Genomic DNA, 23,135 nt, shown 5'->3' on the forward strand with positions numbered 1-23,135 from the left:
CCAGTTATACGATGGGTTTCTTATCAACATTTACTCACTGTTGATTCTCTGTCTGTTTAACTGGCCACATGCATTCCTCCCACATGCACACCTTGAGTGTGTCTTCGTAGTTGCAGGAGGCTTTTAAAAGCTTAAAACTGTCACCCCACACTTTTGGAGGAAAAACAGACATTCACCTCCTTATTTTGCCTCAGGCAATCAAATCACATAATACAGCTGATTCAGCCACAGCAGGACGCTGAATCTGATCACCAGGAACCTACGGGCTACTTATCCCACAAATATGTAATAAAAGCAATTTTTCACAGCACCATTAAAAGGAGAAAATATTGACAGGTCTTTGACAGAAGACATCATTTGCTTTATCGCATTCCTGTGGCAGAGCATGTGGGATGCTATTTAGAGTCAGGGATTCAGAGTTTTTAATAGTACCTCCTGCAAAGGTACTTCTTCAAATAGACACCTTACATTTAACATCTGCTGAGAAGGCACAACACGAGTGCTGGAATGAGGATCGTTAAAACCTGCGGGATCCTGGGAAGAATTGTATGATCTCTGTGTGTGTCAGTCTCCGAAGACTGCACGCTTCTCATTAGGCGACACCATCACAGGGATCAGAAAAGATGCCAGTGACTCAATCAGCCACAACAGTAATGAACCTGTGTCAGGTGGCCACTAGGGAAGGAGATAGGGTGTTTTACAGCACATAAGAAAAAGGTGCCACTTGAATGCGACACACCTATACAGCAACAACATCTCCACCCTCTTGATCTCTGGGCTTCAAATGCCTGTCGTGAGCTGCAATCAGAAACAGTTTCTTTCTGCAGCACCAGCTGTTATTTGCCTGTGCCAGCACTGACAGACTGCATTCGCCCTGCTGCAGGGCTGGTGCTGGAAGCATAACACAGGCCAGCTCCATCACTATGCAATGTGGTGGAAAACACTGAATATGGCCCAGTTTTAAAATATATATTCACCACTGACGTGCCAGTTCTTAATTTAAAATAGTCCTATTGAGGGGAGCCCAACTCCTGTGCAGTAGGCTTTACAGTACTCATAAAAAATCTTAGCAATGAAAACACTGGATTTTAAAGGAACTTATTTGAAATTATTGGGAATCTTAATCTCCTAGTTTTCTTTCAGGCTAAAATTCCTCATTGTTTACAGATGCACTGTTTTTAATAAGGAAACAGGTTCCCATTTGTTTAGCATCCACTTACAGCAGAGAGTGATTTACAGCAGTGCTCAGCAGCATCTTTTTATCTGATAACTAAAACACAGGCGGGACTTTTTTCTCTTGTTAGGTATTTTTTGCTTCTGTTCCCAGGGAGTTTCTGTGTCTGTAAGCAGGACAGATCTGTAAACATCTGTACATATAGCCATGAAACACACACACATCATGCGAGTGTGTGGTTTTGTAATGTAAATAAATTTGTCTTGTTAAATGTTGCCGCCTGGTTATTACTTTGTTACCACGCTGTGCAAGAGAAACAAAGAAAACACGTGTCATGCGACGCTCATTATTCCCAGACAACAGGGGATGTGTAATTAACTTCTATAAATCTTCTTGTACAGCAAGCTGGAGTCAGGACCCGATTTGATATTTGATGCAATTGCGGCTTTTTGTTTTGTTATTTTTACACCCCAGTTTTTCAGGGACCAAAAAAAAATGTGGCCCTTCAGGACAAAAACTTTTTTTCTTGCTGATAAACAAGATAATACTAATGGCCTAATACTAATTTAAAAAAATAGGCTAACTGCAGATTGCAGAATAACAGATTTTATTTCAAAGTCTCCAAGCCTCCTCTCCCTTTTTTGCAATTTGCTTTGGATAATGAAGCGCTTTCAGCATTGTGCGTCTCCATGAGGGCTGTGTGAATTACAGGAAAACCGCTCTGGAATAAAAGTACAAAGATAAACCCTGACGGGCCCCTGCAGACACAGGAGACACTGTACAGAGAAGGGAGCGAGACCAAAGTGTCCCGTTACTCTGCATCTTTTCGGGTTGATTTCTAAGGACGAGAAAGCTAAAAACAAGTCAAAGCTTTTTTTATATTTTTCAGATTTCTCTTGTTATTGAAATGCTCAATTGAGCCCAATCAGTTCCATTGTGCATTACCAGACGGTGAATGTACGTTCTTGCATTAACACAGCAGCACACCAGGAGAGGAGTGTAGTCAGATGCTGAGGAGCGTGCCAGCGTGTCCCGATCTGCTCCAGTTATCATCTCAGGGGGTCTCTGTTTCTAATGGATTCACAAGCACGGCAGGGGGGCTGAGTGTGGAGGAGACAGAGAGGAAAAACCTCCAGCTTCTCTGCGAGGACAGCCTTAAGCTTCTCTTCCAATCAATCACTCAATTGTATTCTTATGTAGCACCCTTCAATCAGAGCATTCTTAAGGTACTTTACATAAATAATTAGATTATATAATTATATTTTTACATAAATACACTATATGAAAAATGTACAGAAGCACAAACAACAAATACAAAAAATGCACAAATTCTGAAATTAAAGAATGAAATTAGGTATTGAAGGCCACTGAGAACAAGCAAATCTTTAAAAATATCAGGAGAGAGTGGGTTATTCCCACACTAAGCAAAGTTTTAAAATTGCCCTTATAAACAATGTCCACCCCGACTGCCAAAGACAGCCCTCTTGTTAAATTTATATTCAACTAATTCTCAGTCAATACAATTCAAAGTCAATTCCTTCTGTCTACTTCTGTCTAAATTTAGGGCTCCTTTCTTCTTCAGATTTAACAGTCCAGAGTTTCCCCCACTTTTATTAAACTTGCATTTGCTGATGTTTGAAAGAAAATGAGCTGAAAACATCAGTCAGCTCACTGTCTGTTTTTTCAAGGACAAATGCACTGAGAAGCACAACACCCCCAACACCAATTTGTTCCACAGACTCTCAGGGGGCAGCACGAGTGACTGACTCTATATCACAAGTAAAGGTTAATTCCACATTGAAAAGAAGAAACAGTTACAGCTGTTGAGCCTCTTCAGCTGAAGAAGGCTCAACAGCCAAAATGATTTTTGTTCTTTCAACTTTTCAGCGTGAATTCAGAGAACTTTAGAGAAGAAAAAAGCACAGTGGAAAGGCTTAAACTATAAAACTATAAAAAAGACATTTTGAAATTTGAAACCAGGAGACAATAGCTAGGGATATCACAAATATGGCATCATAAGGATTAGCAAGATTGTGTGGGGAAAACTTGGGAAAAGGGGTCAAACTGGATACACAGTTAAAAGACAGTGCATTAACTCCTTCCTGAGTTGTATTCTTCCTAAATACGATTATGTTAGAGAGTGAATAACACCCTACTATAGCTAAAATTAATAGCATTTTGGCATTAATATACATATTGTTTATGAAAACCAGAAAATATCTTCTCAGCTATCTGTATGACTTCACTGCAAAGTTAACACATATTAAGTCTGTACTGGTTATCTTTGTATTTCTGATTTGTTATGCCAGATAAACATTACAAGCAAACACAGACATGGGACAGCACAGAAAATGAAAACACACTTAATAGAAGGTGCAGCAGCTTGGTGACTCAAAGAAACTGATGTGAGCTGCCAAGCAGCCTACATAAAACACGCAGAAAAGCTGTCACTTTCATGGAGTTAGAAGATGCATTATTTTTGCAGAACCAAAGAAGATAAACAACGAGAAAGGTAAGATATTCATCTTGCAAGTTTCTTTCCATTCTGAGGAATATTTGTCATACACTAAGGGGGCGTTAATTATTTCACACAGGGAAATTAAATGTTGGATGACTTTGTTTATGAAACAAAAGCACCACCAAACTTTGGTGTTATTTGTTCACTCAGGCTTCCTTTATATATCTTTACGACCCACATGAAACTTTGATAACATTCAGCATCGAAAATATGCAAAAGCTCAGAAAATGAAAGAAATGTAGGCCACAAGGGCAATACCCATGTTAACAAGGATGTGGCTCTCCATCATTTTATCTGGCCTGTATCTTCTCCACGTCACCACTGAGGGTGCCTTCATCTGAGGAAAACCATTTGTCCCTCAGAATGGAAACAAAATGATTTAAGAGAACTTTATTTAGTAGCTGACCCCTTTCATCTCTTACACATCTGCTGCTCAGCATTCTGTAGGCACAACTGGAGTTTCATGGACATTTTTTTCCTCCGCCCAGTCTCGCTTACCTGACCACAGCTCTCTCCAAGTGTAGTGTAGCCTGACTCGGCACTTCTTCTGATAGCAGATCAGCTTGTGCACGACCTGGACGCAGCGCCTGGGAAATCACAGTCACAGAAACCCACATTAGGACACTGCATTCTGCCTTCTTCACTGTTTATTATTCCAACAGTCCTCTTCACTGAAGATTAAGTAAGTCCTAAGGAAAGTTTTGAGCTCTTAGCATGCTGAACAGTGTAAAACACTAGTATTGACCCTGCCGCACGTCATGTAGACTTTTTAAATGGCCAGATGATACCATTTAAGCAACTGGACCCACACAAGACATAAATGTGCACTGTGAGGGTGTCTGATACAATGTCATTTCCAGAGGTGGTTGCAGTCTTGAGGAGAGAATTAGGCTTGATCCAAGTGTTCAAAATCAAAAGCCATGACAAACTCAACCCAGTGAACACCCTCAGAATATGCACTGAAACAAAAAACAAAGGGCACAAGTGGAAACAAAGTGGAAGTGTATTTAAAACCGAGAGCAGGAGGCACTCCTGTACACAAAAAAGTGTGGGTGTGTGGAACACGTTACCTAGCCATGTAGTCAACATTAAAACCTAGACTTCTTTCAAGAAACAGCTGGATGAGCTAAGCTGATGGAAATCTACTTATTTCTGGTAAGTGTGGTGGCAATCCAGATTTTACTCCAGAAGGAATGGGCTCCTGGCAAGACAATGTCTATGGACAAGTGTCTGTCGCATGGTACATATGAGCACCCACAAAAAATAACAATTTAGACACAGTAACACAGTCAGTATATCTTTGGAAGATGAAAGGAAACTGGAACAAAAACATACTACTTCACTGTTTTTGCCAAAGAGAGCAGGGCAGTAAATTAACGAACAAAAATAAAAAGAAGAGATCTATACCAAGATGACTGATATTGTTACAGCAAATAGATTTAATATTTTTTGTGAACATTTATGTCCCATATTTCATAATCAATTTTGTTCATTTAGTCCAAATTTTCTTTTGGTAATTACACATTATTCCATGACAACTCATTCAGCAATTTTCTAATGTTTCTCAAATTACAGCAAAGACTACTTTATATTAATTCTCTATAATATGTTAGTGTGCCCAATGAGAATTGATTGGCAAAGACGATAAGCTGCTTATAAACTCTGCATTACTTTGTACTGGGTTTGAAACCTCATCAATATTATTTAAAAGGGCTTTTGACACGAAGCTGGAAATCAAAATGTACAGCGTGGCACAATGGAAACCCTTATGGCTCAGACACTGGGCCAGCTATCATGATTTTAGGATTCTGATGCAACAGGGAAGGAAAGATCCTTAGTTTCAGTCTCCTGAACCTCACCAGGTCTTTGTTTAACATTTGCAGAGATTTTAATCACATAAGTATAGTAAACCTGTATTGCAGGCAGTGTTTCCAGATTGCCACTTCATGCTGTCAGATCTCAGAACCTGATCAAGGTTGGTCTTGGTCAGTAGGAGGGTGCTGCTGTAAGTGGTGTTAGCAGATCAGTAGATGGAACTCTTCCTTCTGGACCACAATTTCCAAACTAGTGCTTCATTACGGTGCCAGTGGACACTGTGCTAGAGGAGATGCTATCCTTTATATAAGATGTTAACCTGAATTCCTGACTTATGTTCTAGTATGACACACGAAACACAGTTGTAGGTGGTTCTGACTATTTAATCATTAAAGATCTTGTGGCACTAACCCTGGTGACCTGGCTAAATTCCTCTCTGGGCCTGAACAATCTAGATCCCCCTTAGTTAAAGTGGTGCACTAATTTCTCACTTCTCCTCTGTATCTGCTTTAGTTAGGCAGCAGAGGCATAGTAGCTGCTGCGCATCACCCTGCAGTAGTGGATCATGTGGGTCCTCTCCTATATGCACAGCAGTTTGCAATCCACTAGGATAAAAAGCACTACTAAAATCCAGAGAATTGGGAAACAACTGTGATATTTATGATAATTAGTGTTTACTTTATAGTGAATACTGCTGAGGGATCCACACCAGGAAGCACAAAGTGCTGTTTCCTTGTAATTGACAATAAAAAACAAATCACAATAAATCCCCAGGAGAGACTCTGTTCATTTAAGCAATATCTGCAAAGCCAATATAGACAATTAGAAATTCATCCATCCATTCTCAGAAAGCTGCTTACTACCGGTAAGGGTCGCTGCACCCCGCAGCCTATCCAAGAGGCAGTGGGTACACGGCGGGATACCAGTCCATCGCAGGGCACACATGCCAGGGCACTTTAGAGATACCAGTAAGACCAGCCAGCATGACATTGGGAGGTAAGGGGGGAAACCACAGTAAATGGCGAAAACCCACATGAACATGAAAACATGTCACAAATCAGCGTAGCCGATTTCAGTGTGACTTTCTTTGATCAGTTCCATCTGTCAGTGACAGGGACCCCTGTTAGGGTGCTATTTAAATACATTAGAGAGTCAGAACCATAAAGAATGTAGGGCAACTCCATTCCTCAAGGTTTAAGATATACTTTTCAATTAGCAATTGATTAAATCTAAAAAAAACAGCTGGATTGTCTTCTTATCCTCATCTCTTCTTCACTGGAATCCCATTTTACCTACTTTGGAGTCGACTTAAACTGTACTACTCCAGACAGGATGAATCACTGTGTAAAGTCCAAATCCTACCCGTCCTAGACTGGACAAAAATAGCAAAACACTAGCAAGAATATCATGCAAACTCCATACAGAAGGATCCCTAGCACAAATTCAAACCCAGGACCCTAAGCCTGTGAGACAGCAGTGCTAGCTGTGATCCCACACTGCAGCAGTCAACTTCTCATCCATATAATTAGTTCAGTTTGAGGATCAGAGCTGCCCACCCTTGCTTTAACGTGGTAGCTAAACAACGGAACTGGTCGAGCATCCTTATTAATACTAGTCGTAACGTCTAAGCAGAAAATTAAAATACCAAGTCTGTCTCTCTTTCTGGATGCAGTTAGCAGGAACCAGAAAGCCAAAAAAAATAAAATGCTATCACACTGAAAATATCATGTGTTTCAGGCATAGGTCAAAGCAAAAATCATTCTAACACTAGAAGAAAGAACGTAACTATTAAAACTAACAAAACTTTTCCCAAGTTTAAAAAAAAACATGCACATGAGTAGATATACATGAAGGTCCTGAACTTCATTTACATATTCAGAAGAAGTGAATATATTTTTCATACTACTGAACCTTTGCAGAGTTGGCATAATATACAATTATGCAAATACAAAAGGACACATTCATATTAAAAGTCTTTGAATTACCAACGTCAAGCTGAATATCTTTGCATACTATTAAGAAATATCCCGTATTTGCTACCAGGTACACACAGCCTTGCTCTCATGTCCTCACTCACAGAGAGCATAAAAACGTTCTCATTGTTAGTGTTTTGGAGTTTTGCGAAGTCATTAGCTGACAGCAGGGAAACTATTAAAAACTTCCATTGCTAAAGGAGCTTCACCCTTTTCAACTGTAACAAGCGACTGGCTCTTGCACAATTGTACCGATCAAGCAGAAGATTAATAAATTTAACTCCGCACCTGACTATGCAAAAGTAGTGCACATATAAGTAAGGTTAACAAACTTGAAATACAGCATCTAACATGATACTGGTTTACATGCCGTGCGGTGGCTCTGTGGCTAAGGATCTGCGCCTGTGGCTGGAAGGTTGCCGGTTTGTATCCCACTGCCGGCAGAGGAATCCTACTCCATTAGGCCCCTGAGAAAGGCCCTTAACCCCAACTGCTCCAGGGGCACTGTATAAATGGCTGGCCCTGCGCTCTGACCCCAAGCTTCTCGCCCTGTCTGTGTGTCTCATGGAGAGCAAGTCGGGGTATGCAAAAAAAAGACAAATTCCTAATACAAGAAATTGGACATGGCCAATAAAGTGATCTTATCTTATCTTGCATGAAGGCTGCTTTCAAACTGCTTTCTGTTTTTCAGGTGACTGCAGCCAAGGATTTACAGCCCTAAAACTGGGATATTGGGAAAATGTTGCAGGGCTTAGGTGTGCTGGAGACTAATCATGGCTTCATCGGTTTGCTGAGCATCTGTGACCTTGAGGTAATGTGAGTGAGGAACTGCATGGGTCCGGCAGACCAGCTGCAATGGCGTCTGCTGCAGGGACGAGAGGTGGACGATGGCAAACGCACATTTACGAGTCTGCATCTACCTCAGGCTGGTACAAGGGCCTTGTGTAATGAGAAGAGTTTATAATCAGTCATTCCTGCAATCGGCAGGGAGGGACAGAGGAGCATTAAGAGCAAACTACAGCGATTACCAAGTCCAGAAAACATAACAAGAACTCAGGAACTGAGTAGGCACTCTTACATGTAGAGATCCATGGGAAAGTCCTTCATCATATGAGTGACGATGAACTCTACCATCAGGTCTGCAAGAAAGAGAACCCATTACTGTATTAAGTGTATTACGCTGTTGGACTAGATGTCTGTACATCTAGTGTAATAAACTGTATGAAGTTTCATCTCAAACAAACAGTTTGCTAACCTTTTAAAACTATAAGTAGAGGGAGCAAAAGATGAAGTCAGCTTCTAATAGATTCAAGAGGATAGTAAGAAAACAAAATTCAGCACATTACTAATGAATACTGAAAAGGGACTATAGTAAATAAGTTTAAAAACATAGACTGCAAGAAAAATAGAAATAACGCATATTGATGAAACAGGGTAAATAAAAAAGGCAGTTTAAAAAAGGGACACACCAAACAGAAAAATGCCTCCTGTTTGAAATTTGCTACCTCCAGTGTGCTGTCACTGTGACACTCACCCAGAACTGCACACACCAGGGGTCTGGAGGGAACATTCTTGTCTGCGGCTTTCTTCCTGTGTCTCATGGGCTGCAGAACACACACACAGAGTTCAGTTTGGTCCCAGCCTAATCAGCACATAAACACAAATCATTTCGGTCCCTGACTGATAAATACATAACGCACACAGTTCAGTTTGGTCCTAGGCTGTCACACACATACAAACGCACACACAGTTTAACTGGGTCCCTGACTGACAAACACACAGAGACACACACAGTTCGGTTCAATCACAGGTTGACACACACATACAGACAAACACACAGTTCAACTGAGTCCCTGACTGACACATACACACAGACACACACAGTTCAGTTCGGTCCCTGACTGACGCACACGCACACGCACACGCACACGCACACGCACACGCACACGCACACGCACACGCACACGCACACGCAGTTCAGTTCGGTCCCCGAATGACACATGTGAATGGCACAATGCAATTCAGTCCCTGATTAACACACACAGCTCGGTTACTGTCTGACAGGTATACATGTTTGTTGTTCTAAATTTCTTTCCCATTGGCTCCCATTTCATTTTTATTTACTATATTCCACTGAAATGACACTTGATATAGAATGGAAACAGACCCAAAACAAATAGTTCTGGTGCTTTCAGATTTTAAAGAAGGTGTAATATGGTTTACAAAAAAGTAAATCCACACACATTGTCTATTTGTCAAAAATGTTGTAGGGTATTTTGGCCCCAAATTGACAGATAAACATGCACACGCACATAGTCTGGATTAAACTTTGCCAAACAAGCATGTGCTTCAGCACATCCAGAACCAAACCACACCAGAACCCATCCCATGAGGCGCACACATAAAATAGGCACATTGATTTACTCAAATCTCTCCTCTTCACAATGTTTTTCCTTTGATGCATGGGAGGTGCCGATATATTAAAATGACCAGCCTGGGCAGAGACATCCATCCAACACAAAACCAAACAAGCACTAACAACAATGTCTGACCTAAGGCAGAAGGCTGATATATTTCAGAACTGAGCACAGAAATGCTGAAGCAAAACAGAACAATTTCACAATCTCTGGGTGAGTGCAAATCGTAATGAGCAGACCTCTACTGTACAACTGCATCCAAAAAAGCCCTTAACTTGAGATAGAACCATCCGATCATTTTCTAACTGCTATTTCCGATACAGAGCCGGTGTCTATCCCGAAAAGCATTGTGCGAAAGGCAGGGTACATCCTAGACGGAACACCAGTCCGTCACAGGGCAGCCAGACACACACACACTCCTAGGGCCAGCCTGAGATAGAACCATCAAAGGAAAATAACACTTTCCAAGGTCTGGCCTGCACTAAAAAACTAAAACAAACTTTTTCTCCCTTTTCAAATTCTTTGAAACTTTGTAAGACAGTGACAACATCTTGGGAGTGCCACTGCTTCTGCACAATTGCCTGTGACCATCTGAGAGCCTCTTGTGCTCTTCACAGGTTATGGCCTTTCAGGGCCATAACGTCTCCTACGATCACTGGCACAGGACAAGAACAAACAATTATAAGGATAATAATCCTTTGGTTAATTAAAGGAATAAGCTCATAATTTCTAAAGTTACAAATCACACGCCTGTTCTAGACTGCAACAGGCAAGGATGGCTGGATGGATCAAGTGTCAGGAAGAACAAAAGACACATGTCACAAAAGAGAGGAGCCCATTGGCCCATCCGGACCATAAAGTATTTAATTAGCTAATTGACCTAAGCCAGCTGTTATTGAAAGAAGCCAGGGTACAGACTTCAACAATAAGGCTGGGCAGCCCATTCCATACTCCCACAACCCTTTGTGTAAGAAGTGCCTCCTGTTCTCAGATTCAAATGCACTTCCACACAGTTTGGACTGGTTTAGCCTGAGACAGGAAACAGAAGACTTATGCGCTGCGTTTCAGGGTGATCTGCCTCTCACCATCCTGTGCAAGTTCACTCGGAAATTCATGTTGTCGTCATGGAGAAAGGCATTGGCATACTGATCCTGCAATAAAAAGACAAGAGTGAAGCAGCGCAGCAATAAACTGCCAACACACAGGGAATTCCACAGGGAGGTGAGATTTTAAATCCCAGCAAGATAACAAGGCCCAATATAAATCAATGCTTTGACCTGGCTGACACTCACGAAGTCCAGGCGTAGTAGTTTCTGAAGGCTTTTGCTTGCCAGAGCCTTCTTGCTTTTCATAAAGGAACTACACAGAGCCTTAGGTCATTAAAGATTAATGTTTACAGTTTAAAACAGGCAAAAGAGTCAGTTTTGATTTAATCAAGGACTTGGTTAGATAACATTGGAAACTAATGCTAAGAATAGACATTCTGCCTTTGGCTGCCCGGAACTTCCAAACACCAGAATTACAGTGGAGGGAACGAGGAAAATAGGAGTTGTAAAAGAAGAGGAATTAATGCAAAACCGGTGGAACAAAGTGAAAGAGTGAGAGGGAATCACATTGTGTACAAACTGGTCTCTCTGGGTTCAGTGTTAGCACTCTATTAACCAGAACAGAAACTCACAGTACATCACACAAACAATGGGCACATCCACTGTGCATAACCTCTGGGACAGAGTACATCTCTAAAAACACCCTTTCAGTTTCTCAGAAATTATCACTCTGGTGTCCCCTGGGATTCTTTACCATCTGCTCTTCACATGACATGCATCGCTTTTTACCCCTTGACTTTAATTCTTGCCTGGCTCCACTGCTAACTCTCGGATTCAAGTACCATGGCAGCCACTAGCGGAGGACGGCATGTGGTCATCAAAGGACCAATTTTTAGACCGCGTTCCCTTTCAAAAGTGGAAATTAAGGGCTGGTGCCTTTGAAACAGGAGGCACGTGACTGCTTTCAGACACGAGTGACAAAGAGTCTTGTTGCTGTACCAGCGGTTTCCTTGAAGAAAGGGTGAAAGGGGTGATTGTGTCTTCTTTCCTCTGTAGGCATGCTTCTGCTCACACCAGGTGGAACTTACAGTCCTGTGCCAGGGGGGGTACGCACACACACAGTACGCATGAGAGAAGAGGCACTTACCTCTGCAATACAGGTGAGAATGATGAGGCACAGCTTGGCACTGTTGAGTCTGTTTTCATCTGTAAAGAAATCGACACAGCAAAAGTGACCCAGCTCATCTTAAAGAGCCATAAAAGACACAGGACTAGCCACCTCTCTCTCTACCTTACTGCTTTTGATGAGAAGCCTGATTGATGACGCCTATCCTTTAAAAAAATCAGCTCCAGAAATGAAAGCCTTTAAAAAAATCTAAGAATAATACCTTGTGATACGGTAAGTGCTGTGTGCTTTCTGACCCTGCGCCACAAAACCGTGAAAGATTTATTTATAGCCTTCTTTGCTAATGCTGAACTCTTCCCAGACACAGCTACAGCATCTCAAATCCCCTTCAAACTGTCTCCCAGCCTTCGGAGAAATGCAAAAACAAGTAAAAGTTTTGTTTAAAAGTCAGAATGACAAACTACTGTTTTTTTTTTCATTTGTAATTGTTAAACTGATTGTTTAACTCATTTCACTGCTAGAAGCCCAGCACTGCCAGCGGAGTAGTGAAGAAGACGGACATCATCATTTGAGAACGGAATGACCAGGTTCCTCTGCTTTTTCTGACCTGCAAGTCCCAGTGCAAACACAGCACAACGCACACACTACCCAGAGGCAGTACTCGCAATACTCCCACAAAGTGCACCCGCAGCGGGGCACTGAAGTGCAGTAAAGCCGGGCAACTTAGGCTCCCGATACCCCAGCAGGACTGGGCTGGCAGCTCACACGCCCACCTCAGGAGGTTCCAGCTGGTGCAGGGAGAGGTCACCCTGTCTCTGCTGGCAGTGATGCAGCAGACTTCACACCATTCAGACTAACCCTCAACAAAGACTAGCAAAATAACAGCCCTGTGTGTCAATCTGTGTGTTAAGATAAAAATCCGCCCCTCTGGTGAAGCCACTCCCTTGAAAAGCCACTCTGGAGCACGTAGTACACGGTAAACTTTACCTTCGCTCAAGGTGCAAGAACACTACAAAACATTAAATTCTGATCCGCTGTACAGTTAAAATCCTCAAGGTCAGATGTGCAAGTGCATGTGCTTATGTATCTTAAATATTCTGCAGCCTTGCATCCTCAAAGCACTGGGTGGGGAGAGCAATTACTGAATTTAACAGTAGAACATTAAATGTGATTAGACCGGAGCCCATGCAGACGAAAGGGAGGCATTATGTATTCCTCTCATCGAAGGCTTTGAAACCTTTTTTGTATCCCTTTAAACTTGCGTCATTGGAACCGACAGCCATTATCTGCCAGCTGTGCAGTGTTGCAGGGGAGGGGGGCACTTGCCTTTGGTGTCCTGCATGACAATGGAAGAGTACTTGAGGAAGGTGATGAGGAGGTTGCTGGTCTGCAGATTGGGGTCAAGGGGCAGCTCTGCGGAGTTCATCACTGTAAGAGAAGGGAGAAGTGCATCACTACAATCACTGGGGTTTAAAATATCCAACCCTCTCCCAAAATACCTTGTTAGACATCTGCAGGTAACAACAGCTTGGCTTGGGCAACAAGAAGTTTTAAAAATACCACACGGCCCCCATCCCTTTCCTTCAACAAGACTGCCTTCAGCTGAGGTTGTGGCGTTGATCACGGTGTGCTGGACTAAACTGCGTGTTTCTGGTTTGACTCCTGTTCAAGAAGATTGAATGACTTGGGCAAAGGAACTGCTCTGGCAAAGGAAGGTGATGGGAGTCGAAGAAATGCTTTTTTTATGGCAACTATGCATTGATGGCATTGTTGAGACTGAGTCTATTCACTTCATAGGAATTCCTAATATTTTGGCCGGAGGCACTAAAAGGACAACAAGTACTGCTCAAGGCAAAAAACTGACCTCCTTTACCAGGTTAACCACAATCAGAACAACAACATTAACAAACAAATCCTTCATCTGGGACTTAGAAAACAGTGTAGATAGAAATGAGGTCCTTGGCGCATAGCACTCTGAGGACTGTCTACATTCACAAGCTGCTTGCACTTCTACAGGTCAACAACAGGTACTTCAGACCTGCAGCTTTAATTTCTGAAAATGCAACCCTTTGTGCTCCTTTAAATGAAGACACTTTAAATTAAACAACACTTTTATTAAGAGCTACAGAACAAGTGTGCAGAGTTTACAACTATAAACTCAAATAAATGTAGAATATGCAATATGTTAAACGCATAGGCACCCCTGAGTGTAGACACACATTTTGTTATTTTTCCTAACTGAACCAAATGTAAGGGATGGCTCTGTGGCTAAGGATCTGCGCCTGTGGCTGGAAGGTTGCCGGTTCAAATCCCGTGACCGGCAGAGGAATCCTACCCCATTGGGCTCCTGAGCAAGGCCCTTAACCCCAACTGCTCCAGGGGTGCTGTACAATGGCAGACCCTGCGCTCTGACCCCAGGCTCTCTCCCCATCTGTGTGTCTTATGGAGAGCAAGCTGGGGTATGCGAAAAGATAATTCCTAATCCAAGACATTGTAAAGGGTTAATAAAGTGATGTTGTTGTTGTTGGTTGTTGTTGTAAAGAATATAAAGGTTGAAAATCCAACAGTGTTAGAAAATAGCAATAAAAACATGTTTTTTCCCTTGTTTAGCACAATCTGATCAAAGTCCTCAGAACAGAAGTGAATCTGCAACACAATCAAAATCGTATTTCCATCCCTTTAAACTTCAGCTGCAAGCACCCCAACACAGTCTGATTTGCGGTTCACTTCTCTCTTTTCTTTTAACCAGGAATGTCATCCAGGATTCCGCTCAGGATTCCAACGAAGCGCGGGCTCCTAAAACTTGAGATGGCAGGTTCTCAGACGGTTTATTCAGTGATTTATCTTTATTTAATAAGTTTAAATTTTTTATGTTCCAGGACGTGTTGGTTGGAATAACACAACTAAAGCAAAAATCAGAGTTCGGCCTTTCCAACAAATGAGGGAATGCTCTAATTTACTGCGAACGTCACAGCGACACGTTACACAAAGCGATTAAATCTCAACCTTTGGAATAATAGCCTTGAAAGCCATATTTTTTTTTTAAATTACACCATTTCCAGTAATGAGATTTTCACCAGCTCCCTGCAAGATAAGCATCTATCATGTGCGACTTCCCTTTTCACTTATATAACTTCATTTGAGAATTTTAAAAAAATCCTTCACCAGCATGCTGAATTTTTTAAAGGAGCACAGACATCATCAAAAATGAATGACAAAGAACATTCCGACAACACTTTAGAGAAGAAAGAGGAACTTTTTTTTCCCCATTTTAGCCTTAGCTTAGCCTCCGCTAATACAATCAAAGGCAATCTCCTCTTAACCATAGAAGACAAGGAAAATGGACTCAAAAGACTCACCAAGCCTCTTGTCAAAGAGGGCAGTAGTTCACTGAAGGTCAAATTAAAGATTAAAGACAGAGCATAGGGGACAAATGAGTTAAACCGGACTGTTCATATGCTACATAATGAAATATACATGCGGAGAATTCACATTTGGCCCTAACCCTCCCCACCTCCGGCCCACACAAGCCCTGGTACACAGATTTAGTGTAGAACAGGAGGGGGGTGAGAGGTCACAGGGTCCAGGCAGAGCTCACCATCCAGGGAGGGTGGAGTGGTGCCCAGGGGCGTGGTGGGTGTGGTGGGAACTGGCGTCACTGGTGACGACAACATGCCGATCTCGGGATGGCTCTGCAGAAGAAATACACCTTAAAACCTTGAAATGACTTTGCTGACCCTCCCATCTACTACAGAGCTAAACCAAAGCCACTTGGGTTTAACAACTATTCTTGACAGGGCAGAGTAACATATTACTGTACTGTTCAGAGCATTGCTATACTCTTTACACAAGAGAAAACACGTACAAACAACACCAAGCACAACACCTAGCAGGCAAAGTAGAATGTTCCAGTGCATGAGGAACGGTTTCATATCAGCAGTCATCTGAACCATGGGCATCATAACATCATGTTTTTTATTACAGTGAGTAAATGCCAATATAGTCATAAATGTTTAGGAGGAGGATCTATTTCATTTTAACAGGGATCTGTAAGATAAAAGTCACTCATCCTTCATCCTTTGTTGCCGTACACCAGATCATAGATAGCTAGTTCTACAACCACGTTCTTTACAGCACCAGGGACAGGTATTACATGCATTTCTACTACAAGAGCAAAATTAATAAAGTCTACCAGGGTTAGCACAATAACATTTGCTCTGAGATTTTTTCAATCTTACCTGTGCGAGTACAGTGATGAAGTTGCGGTTTAAATGTACTGCCTCATACAGAGCCAGAAGAATAGCCTCATTTGTTCTGTAATAGATAAAGAACTAGAGTTACTGCTGTTCACTCAATCAGGCACACAGGTCAGAACCACATGGAAATCCAAACTGATGCAAGACCATCAAATGGAAAATGTTTAAATATTGATACTCGCCTGGCAGTGTCTCTGTTGTGTTATGTTAAACGTCATGTCACTTACACAGGGTTACAGGCTGCAATTTTCAAAACTGTCTTGGAAAAGTTACTGCCAAGTGGTGTCAGCAGAACACTAAGCATCGCTTCTGCTCTGGCCTGCAGAGTCAGTGAGTTAGCATGAATCTAGGAACACTGAAGTACGAGATCTTTGTATCCCAAGGGAATTTGATACCCCCTCACGCTTACTACCATGAGGACTGGGATGGGAATGGAAACTCTGATGACTCAAACCCACCAAGATGAACACAAATCCACTCAAGACAATGCTACCTTCAACAGCTTTCTTCATATTTAAAGTCATTTATCCTTTACTAACATGCAGTGGATCATCACATCACAATAATTTCATTGGTTACAACAGGTTTGTGTGCCATATACGCAAGAACTTTATGACATGGACAAGTGAATGGGAATACCAGCACTACTGGACTGGCACTGTGAGACACTACTGATTATAATTAATTGCATTTTAATACTTTACATCCTAAAAGATCCCATAGCGCTTTAGATACAGGAGGGGACCTTCTTCATCCACTACTACAGTGCTTCTTCCACCTGGCTGATGCATGGCATCTATTATGAGCCTCACTATATAGCAGAGGTGGTGAAGTGAAAAATTCACCACGTGATCGAAAGGGGAATATTATGTAGGCCAGATCGTAAAGAGTCGGACTGGTATTTAGCCACCACTCATTCACAGGACATTTAATGACCAAGTGGACAGAACCAAGCGGTCAGGTTTCATCCTAATGAAAGTGTCCTGTCACCAAACTCTAGAAGGAGGAGTGCCACCTACTGGTCCAGCTCCACTTATGGCAGCCTGACTGTTGTTCCTTGGAAGTATTTCATCCAAACACTAGGATGAGTTATAGTTCCAAAAGAAACGGAAATTCCACATACATTAATCCTCCAAAACTGTGACTTTTATTGTGTTAATATATCTTCCAGAAGCAGAAGGAGATAATACTTAAGCCTTTTCCACTGGTTGGCTGTTAGACGTACACTCCCCGCACAGAATCACAATGTAGGAAAAAAAATCTATGAGTAACAACTTGTAATACCCCCAGTCTTAAGCACCAATTAAAAACTTGACAAACTGTATTGAGTGCAGTGAAGACAGCTTATGTGAACTCATGTAATGTTAACACTAACGTCCTTGTCTTGTACAAGTATGGCACCTGCGATTGCTCACTGCTGTACTCCCATCATACCAACCCAACACAGTTGATATCGGCCAAACATTTATGTGCTCAAACAGAAACATAAACCACAGAGATCTGAGTTTTAGTTTCCTTGCAACCATCATTACAAACACCACATGTCAGACAGCAGCAAACAGCAAGCTTCCAGCCTTAGAAACTAAAAGCTGGAATTAGCAGTTGATTAGAAAAAAAAAGTTTTTTACTACTAATTCTACTTGGATGAGATTTATACTCTACACACTACAAAACCTAATGTGAGAAATGAAGTTTTATCAGATTCAAAACAGCTTTGGTGACTTATGCATCATTTCATTAAAATCAGGCTCATATTACATAGTGAGGCTGCACTAAAATAATTCTCATTGATTCTTATAAGTGGGGTATTTATACAGAGCTATTACAGTAATGATCATAATAATTCACAGTACTTTTGAGCACTTTAAATGGCTGATTCTTGTATCAGTAATTCAGCAGACAGCACTGTACTGTTATTCATCACCAAGTTTATTTTTTTTTACATTTTTACAATCTATACGTTTATGAAAGTACTACATCACATATCCTATCTTTCATGAAGTGTGTGCCGAAGGGTGTTCTGGGTGTGTTCGCCAGCTGCTGTGCGCCTGCTTGCACAAACAGCTGCTGGAGAAACATCTGATGCTTTCATTGCATTAAGGTATGAAAACAGGCATTTCTTTAGCAGCTGGGACAGACAATGATTTCAAGAAACCACACATTTTTAATGGAAGACTTTACCTTGGAAAATCAACAATCAGAATGGGAAAAATTAAAAATATGATCACAGACAAATTAGAAACAGCTTAGCATTATATTTATAGAAACTCTTAATTCAGTTAAACATCTCCTTTTCACTATACATCTACATATGCAGCAATTATTATATATCAAACCTGTAAGTGCTTAACTTCCTATATATGCCCTTTCTTATAAAATAAAAACTATCCTGATCATGGCTCTGGGCCAAAAACATGCCCTTTGATACTCACTGCACAGATATCTTCTCCTCTGCATCAGCAATGAACATACTGCCCACCTGAGGAAAAAAAGAGTACTGCATGTTAAAACGTGTTTATGCTTCATTTTCCACGCCTGAAGCAGAGGATTCAGCTATTAATTTAATATTGCATTATGTCTCTTTCAATAAAAGACCTGCAACCAGTTCAGAAGCTTTAGAAACCTGTTTGTTTTCAAACCTACAAGGCAGTGAATATATTTGTATCCCCATGCTCCCATGCCCCAAAATGGCCAGACCATATACAGACTTGTATTAACTGCTAATTACAGTAGAACAGAGGCATGACCAGCCAGCCTCGATACATCTAAGCACAGTACAGCACCTTGTGCTCATGGGTACAGAGGCAAACCCAGAACAGACCAAACAAATGACATTTCCATCTCTAGAAAGCTATCAGAGGTGTCAGCACTGGCGAATCAGCTCTTACCATGGTGGTGAGGGCAGAGAAGAAGCCACCCTGGTTCTCCTCCTCCTTGTCTTTGTACTGCCTGTGAATAACAAGGCCAGATCAATAACCCCACCAGCCTATTGATCCCATGGTCCCCAAAAACCTTAGACTTCCTATGTGTATCTATAGCTGTATAAATACCGCAACGATTTTTTCATAGCTAACATTCTGGCAGCTTTTTGCAGTAAAAGGTTAGAGACTCCACCTTTCCTTTTAAAGAAGTCTCTCGCACTTGGCGTGACTGGTTGACTCTGGGGGAGGGTGTTGGCTACCGTGTTGTGATGCAGTCATATCAATTCTATAAAGGCTGCTAAATTTAACACTGCAGAAAACTTTGAAAATTACGGCTGCTTCAAGATACCAAGAGTCTTGTTTAAAAGCAGCAACAATGTCAAAAGCTAATATTAAGTCCACATGATTAAATCACCTGGTTTTATCTGTGCCAGCATTATTGTGACCATTATTTGTTAGTGTTGCTATTCAATTAAAATATTTGTTTTTGAACCAAGAGTAGCAGTTGAAAATTGGTCATTTAATATCTTTTTTAATAATCACTGCACTCTAAAACAGACCACCTTGCACAGCAGTACTTTCATAAACACTTGGAAGTAATAGTAGCATAAACTAAAACCAGCAAGATATTTATGTGTAAATATTTTATTATACAGCAATTAAAAGACGAGACAATCTCAAAATATTAATAAGTGCTCTGGGTTTGTCAGAATTGGAAAATTTGCTCAAGGAAGAAAGACCACTATTCAGAATGACTACAAGGTGGATGAGCTGTGCCACTTTATTGAACTGGAAACTAATTTGGTTTCACTTATAGGCAAAGTAATGTTTTATTTGTTGTCAGTAGATATTGATTAATTTTGAACTGCAAGATTTCAATCTCAAAACAAATCCTGAAATTCTGCAGCACAATGATCTATATTTCACCTCATAGATACTGCTGTTCACTGGCTTGTAACCCTCATTTTTTATTAAAATACACTTTGTGAAAACTAGATGTGATTTTTCAGAACACTTTCAAATGTATCCATATAATATCAAGAGATGGTTTAAGCTACATTTTGGAATATATTTTGAAAAAATAATCTCAAATCAATTCCTTATTTAACAGGATCGATTAATCACTGAATGTGAACAGGCCTGTTATTTATTATTTACCGTGGTTTAAGGGATCTAACTGCACAAGCATACATCTGATATCTTGTAATTACAGAAATGGCCTCCAATGTGTCTGGGTCTCTGCTCCATGTGATAAGCTCAGGGGTGCTGTACATTGAGAAGTTCAGCAGATGTTGGAAAGCAGAGTAGAAGCACATCACATAGTGCAAGGATTTCAAACTGCAAAAGCCCTATTATATAAAATATTTATTTTAGTTACTTGCTAAAAATGAAGATAAAGGGCTCAAATAACCCTATGATTGTGCTTCACAGCAGAAATCAAGCTATTTCATTTGTTTTCTCTCAAGTGCTAAAATGTTACTGATGTTCTTACAGCTTTATCATCTGTGAAAGGGATGTCACACTGAGGGATATTTTCACTGGGTCTGAGTGCTGGAAAAAGTATGTTCATGCTCCCTTTTTTTAAATTTGGGGACTTGAATATTAAAAGAACACAGAAACGATGTTTCAGTGTTACCTGATCTGTGACCTCCAGGAAAAAGGAGAATACCTACAAGCAGCAGTAAGATCACCGAGTTTTATTAAACAGCACGAAACGAGAATGAAGTGTGTTACTTCTGATAAAAGCAACTTACTTTAATACTTCTCAGCTGCTTTACAACTTGCACATAAATTGTCACATTGGTACACCCGCTCCTTTTAGTACTCTGCTCCTCTTAGACGTATCTGTGATGCCAAAGTAACCGACCTCCCTTTGCCACACCTGGGGTATAAACCCCAGTGCTCAAGTGTCCCCTGACACCTACATCACAGTAAGGGGGCAATGTGTAACAGAAAAAATTCCCACTGACACAGGCTTAAAGAAGGTTTCTACTGTGCTGCTGTGGAAATGTCTCCTTTAAAAACTGAGGCGAGTTGTCTTGTGCAAGGGCAACATGACCCAACACTGTGTCCTCCTCTCCATCCAGCTGGGTAGAAATCAAACAAAAGAAAAACCGAGCTGCATTCTGTCTTTCAGAGTCTGGCTTTGAAGTACAAAGGCCTGGTGACAAAGTGAATCAGGAACCTTGAGCAGAGTGTGAAAAGGAGCTGGAGTTTGCTCTGTCCTTCCTTTTTCTCTACAAGATACAGCTCATAGAAACTGAACTGACACATCCTTCTGGAATACTACACTATTGTTATTATTGGTTTATCACTTGCGAAGTTCATATTTTCCATGAGCCATAATTTGAAAAGAGAGTGGATCTTCATAATGTAGTGTCAACATCACCAACCCTGTGACTGCGACCACTGTTGGTCGAACTTAACTTTAGTTCAAGACACCAGGCCGAAAGAGAGCGAGTTCATGCATGACAGAATTCTGCCCAAGATTCTCGCAACAGACAAAATCCTGTGTCTCACAAGACAATTGTACATTTCTCTTGCCCAGCGAACTAATACAATACAGCTGGACCTATTGTCAACAGCCTGGATACCAGAGCATATTCAGTAACAGCTCTATAGCCTGGATAAACAGTGCTCTCCCATGTCAGACACTACGTACAGACTTTTTTAAAAGTGAAGTTTAGTGCAAAGCTAACTTCCCTGAGGAGCTGTCTTCAGCACCATGCTAAGCAATGCGCACCTCTCTCCCTCTGTCCGAGCCCTGAGATCTGCCTGGCACAGAGCCAGCCAGCTGAAGGAGTCTGGACAGCTGCAACAAACCCAGCCTGGCCCCATGCTCAGGGAGAAGTATAAACTACCAGAAATGCCTGGCCAGCAAGTCTTTGAGTATAAACATCTAAATACACATTAGAATCTTGAGAGTTGAATTTCTACCCCAAACAAGTTTAATTCATTTAAAAATTTTAAAATTACCTTGTCTTTGAGAAAATTAAGTGATGAAATATATGACACTTGACATAACTTATGAGGCAGACAACAAATAATACAGCCAATGTATGTTTAACCCTGATGTTATTAATTCCTATCTCTGTAAGCCCTGAGAAAACCAACCATGTGGATGACAGCAGAGGAATTCATACAGTATATTACTATTACTAAATTACATTATTTCTACTGTTGGTTAGCTATACATGTTTTGGTTTTATATGAATTAATTAATTTGTGTGCAGCAACTGCTTCTGTTCTGTTGGAATTACTCTTAATAGCCTTTAACCACTCAATAGTGGTTTAAAAGCAATTTAGTGCTCCAAGTTCTAATTGTTTCAGAAAATTAAAACTCACATCAGTACAATGAAAACAAAATGTTTCCATTCTTTGAGACTGTAAAACCAGACCTGAACAGAGGCATGTGCTTCAAAAAATCATCAAGATGGTGTAGAAGAATCAGGGTATTCAAAATATTACCAGCTGTTACCTCCATGCTTATTCTTAATTGCAGATTCACCCTTCACCTACTTTTGGTCAAGACAGCAGCCAAGTTGGCTGCCTCTGAATATCTGAGCTCATTCTAAAGCTTTGTAAGCTTTTTAATCTTTCATTCAACCAGATGTTCATTTGTTCTCTGTTGACTTCTTTGTCCACTTCTCTAGGTTTTCATTCTTCATTACTTTTCAAAATGTTTGAGCATCTTTTTTGCTTGGGGCTTTAATGTGGTACAACGTGTAAACAAGGGTAACCTAGACTGTGATTTCACGTGTCTAGATTTCAGGCTGTTAGACCAGAAAATGTGTTCGTTTGGGAAGGGTGTGTAGACTTTCTATCAGCTCTGTAAGCAGCAGGGATGTTGACTGGAAGCAGTGCGAACTGTCTCACTCAAGGATGTTGT

General features: G+C 41.0%; 1 protein-coding gene across 3 annotated transcripts in view; it reads right to left on the reverse strand.

Annotated features, from left to right (window-relative positions):
• Positions 1–23,135, reverse strand: part of armh3 (armadillo like helical domain containing 3) — an 82,817-nt gene that overhangs the window by 43,831 nt on the left and 15,851 nt on the right. For all 3 annotated transcript variants that reach the window (XM_088916836.1, XM_088916837.1, XM_088916838.1), the window contains exons 11-20: positions 19,214–19,274; positions 18,758–18,804; positions 16,308–16,383; positions 15,668–15,761; positions 13,396–13,497; positions 12,091–12,149; positions 10,983–11,048; positions 9,015–9,084; positions 8,559–8,619; positions 4,191–4,279 (exon numbers count right to left, since the gene is read on the reverse strand). In XM_088916836.1, the coding sequence (XP_088772962.1) occupies positions 4,191–4,279; positions 8,559–8,619; positions 9,015–9,084; positions 10,983–11,048; positions 12,091–12,149; positions 13,396–13,497; positions 15,668–15,761; positions 16,308–16,383; positions 18,758–18,804; positions 19,214–19,274 (725 nt within the window). The remainder of the gene's footprint in view (positions 1–4,190; positions 4,280–8,558; positions 8,620–9,014; positions 9,085–10,982; positions 11,049–12,090; positions 12,150–13,395; positions 13,498–15,667; positions 15,762–16,307; positions 16,384–18,757; positions 18,805–19,213; positions 19,275–23,135) is intronic.

The sequence above is a fragment of the Atractosteus spatula genome, chromosome 5, assembly GCF_055471065.1.
Source record: "Atractosteus spatula isolate fAtrSpa1 chromosome 5, fAtrSpa1.hap1, whole genome shotgun sequence".
In the NCBI taxonomy this organism is placed as follows: domain Eukaryota; kingdom Metazoa; phylum Chordata; class Actinopteri; order Semionotiformes; family Lepisosteidae; genus Atractosteus; species Atractosteus spatula.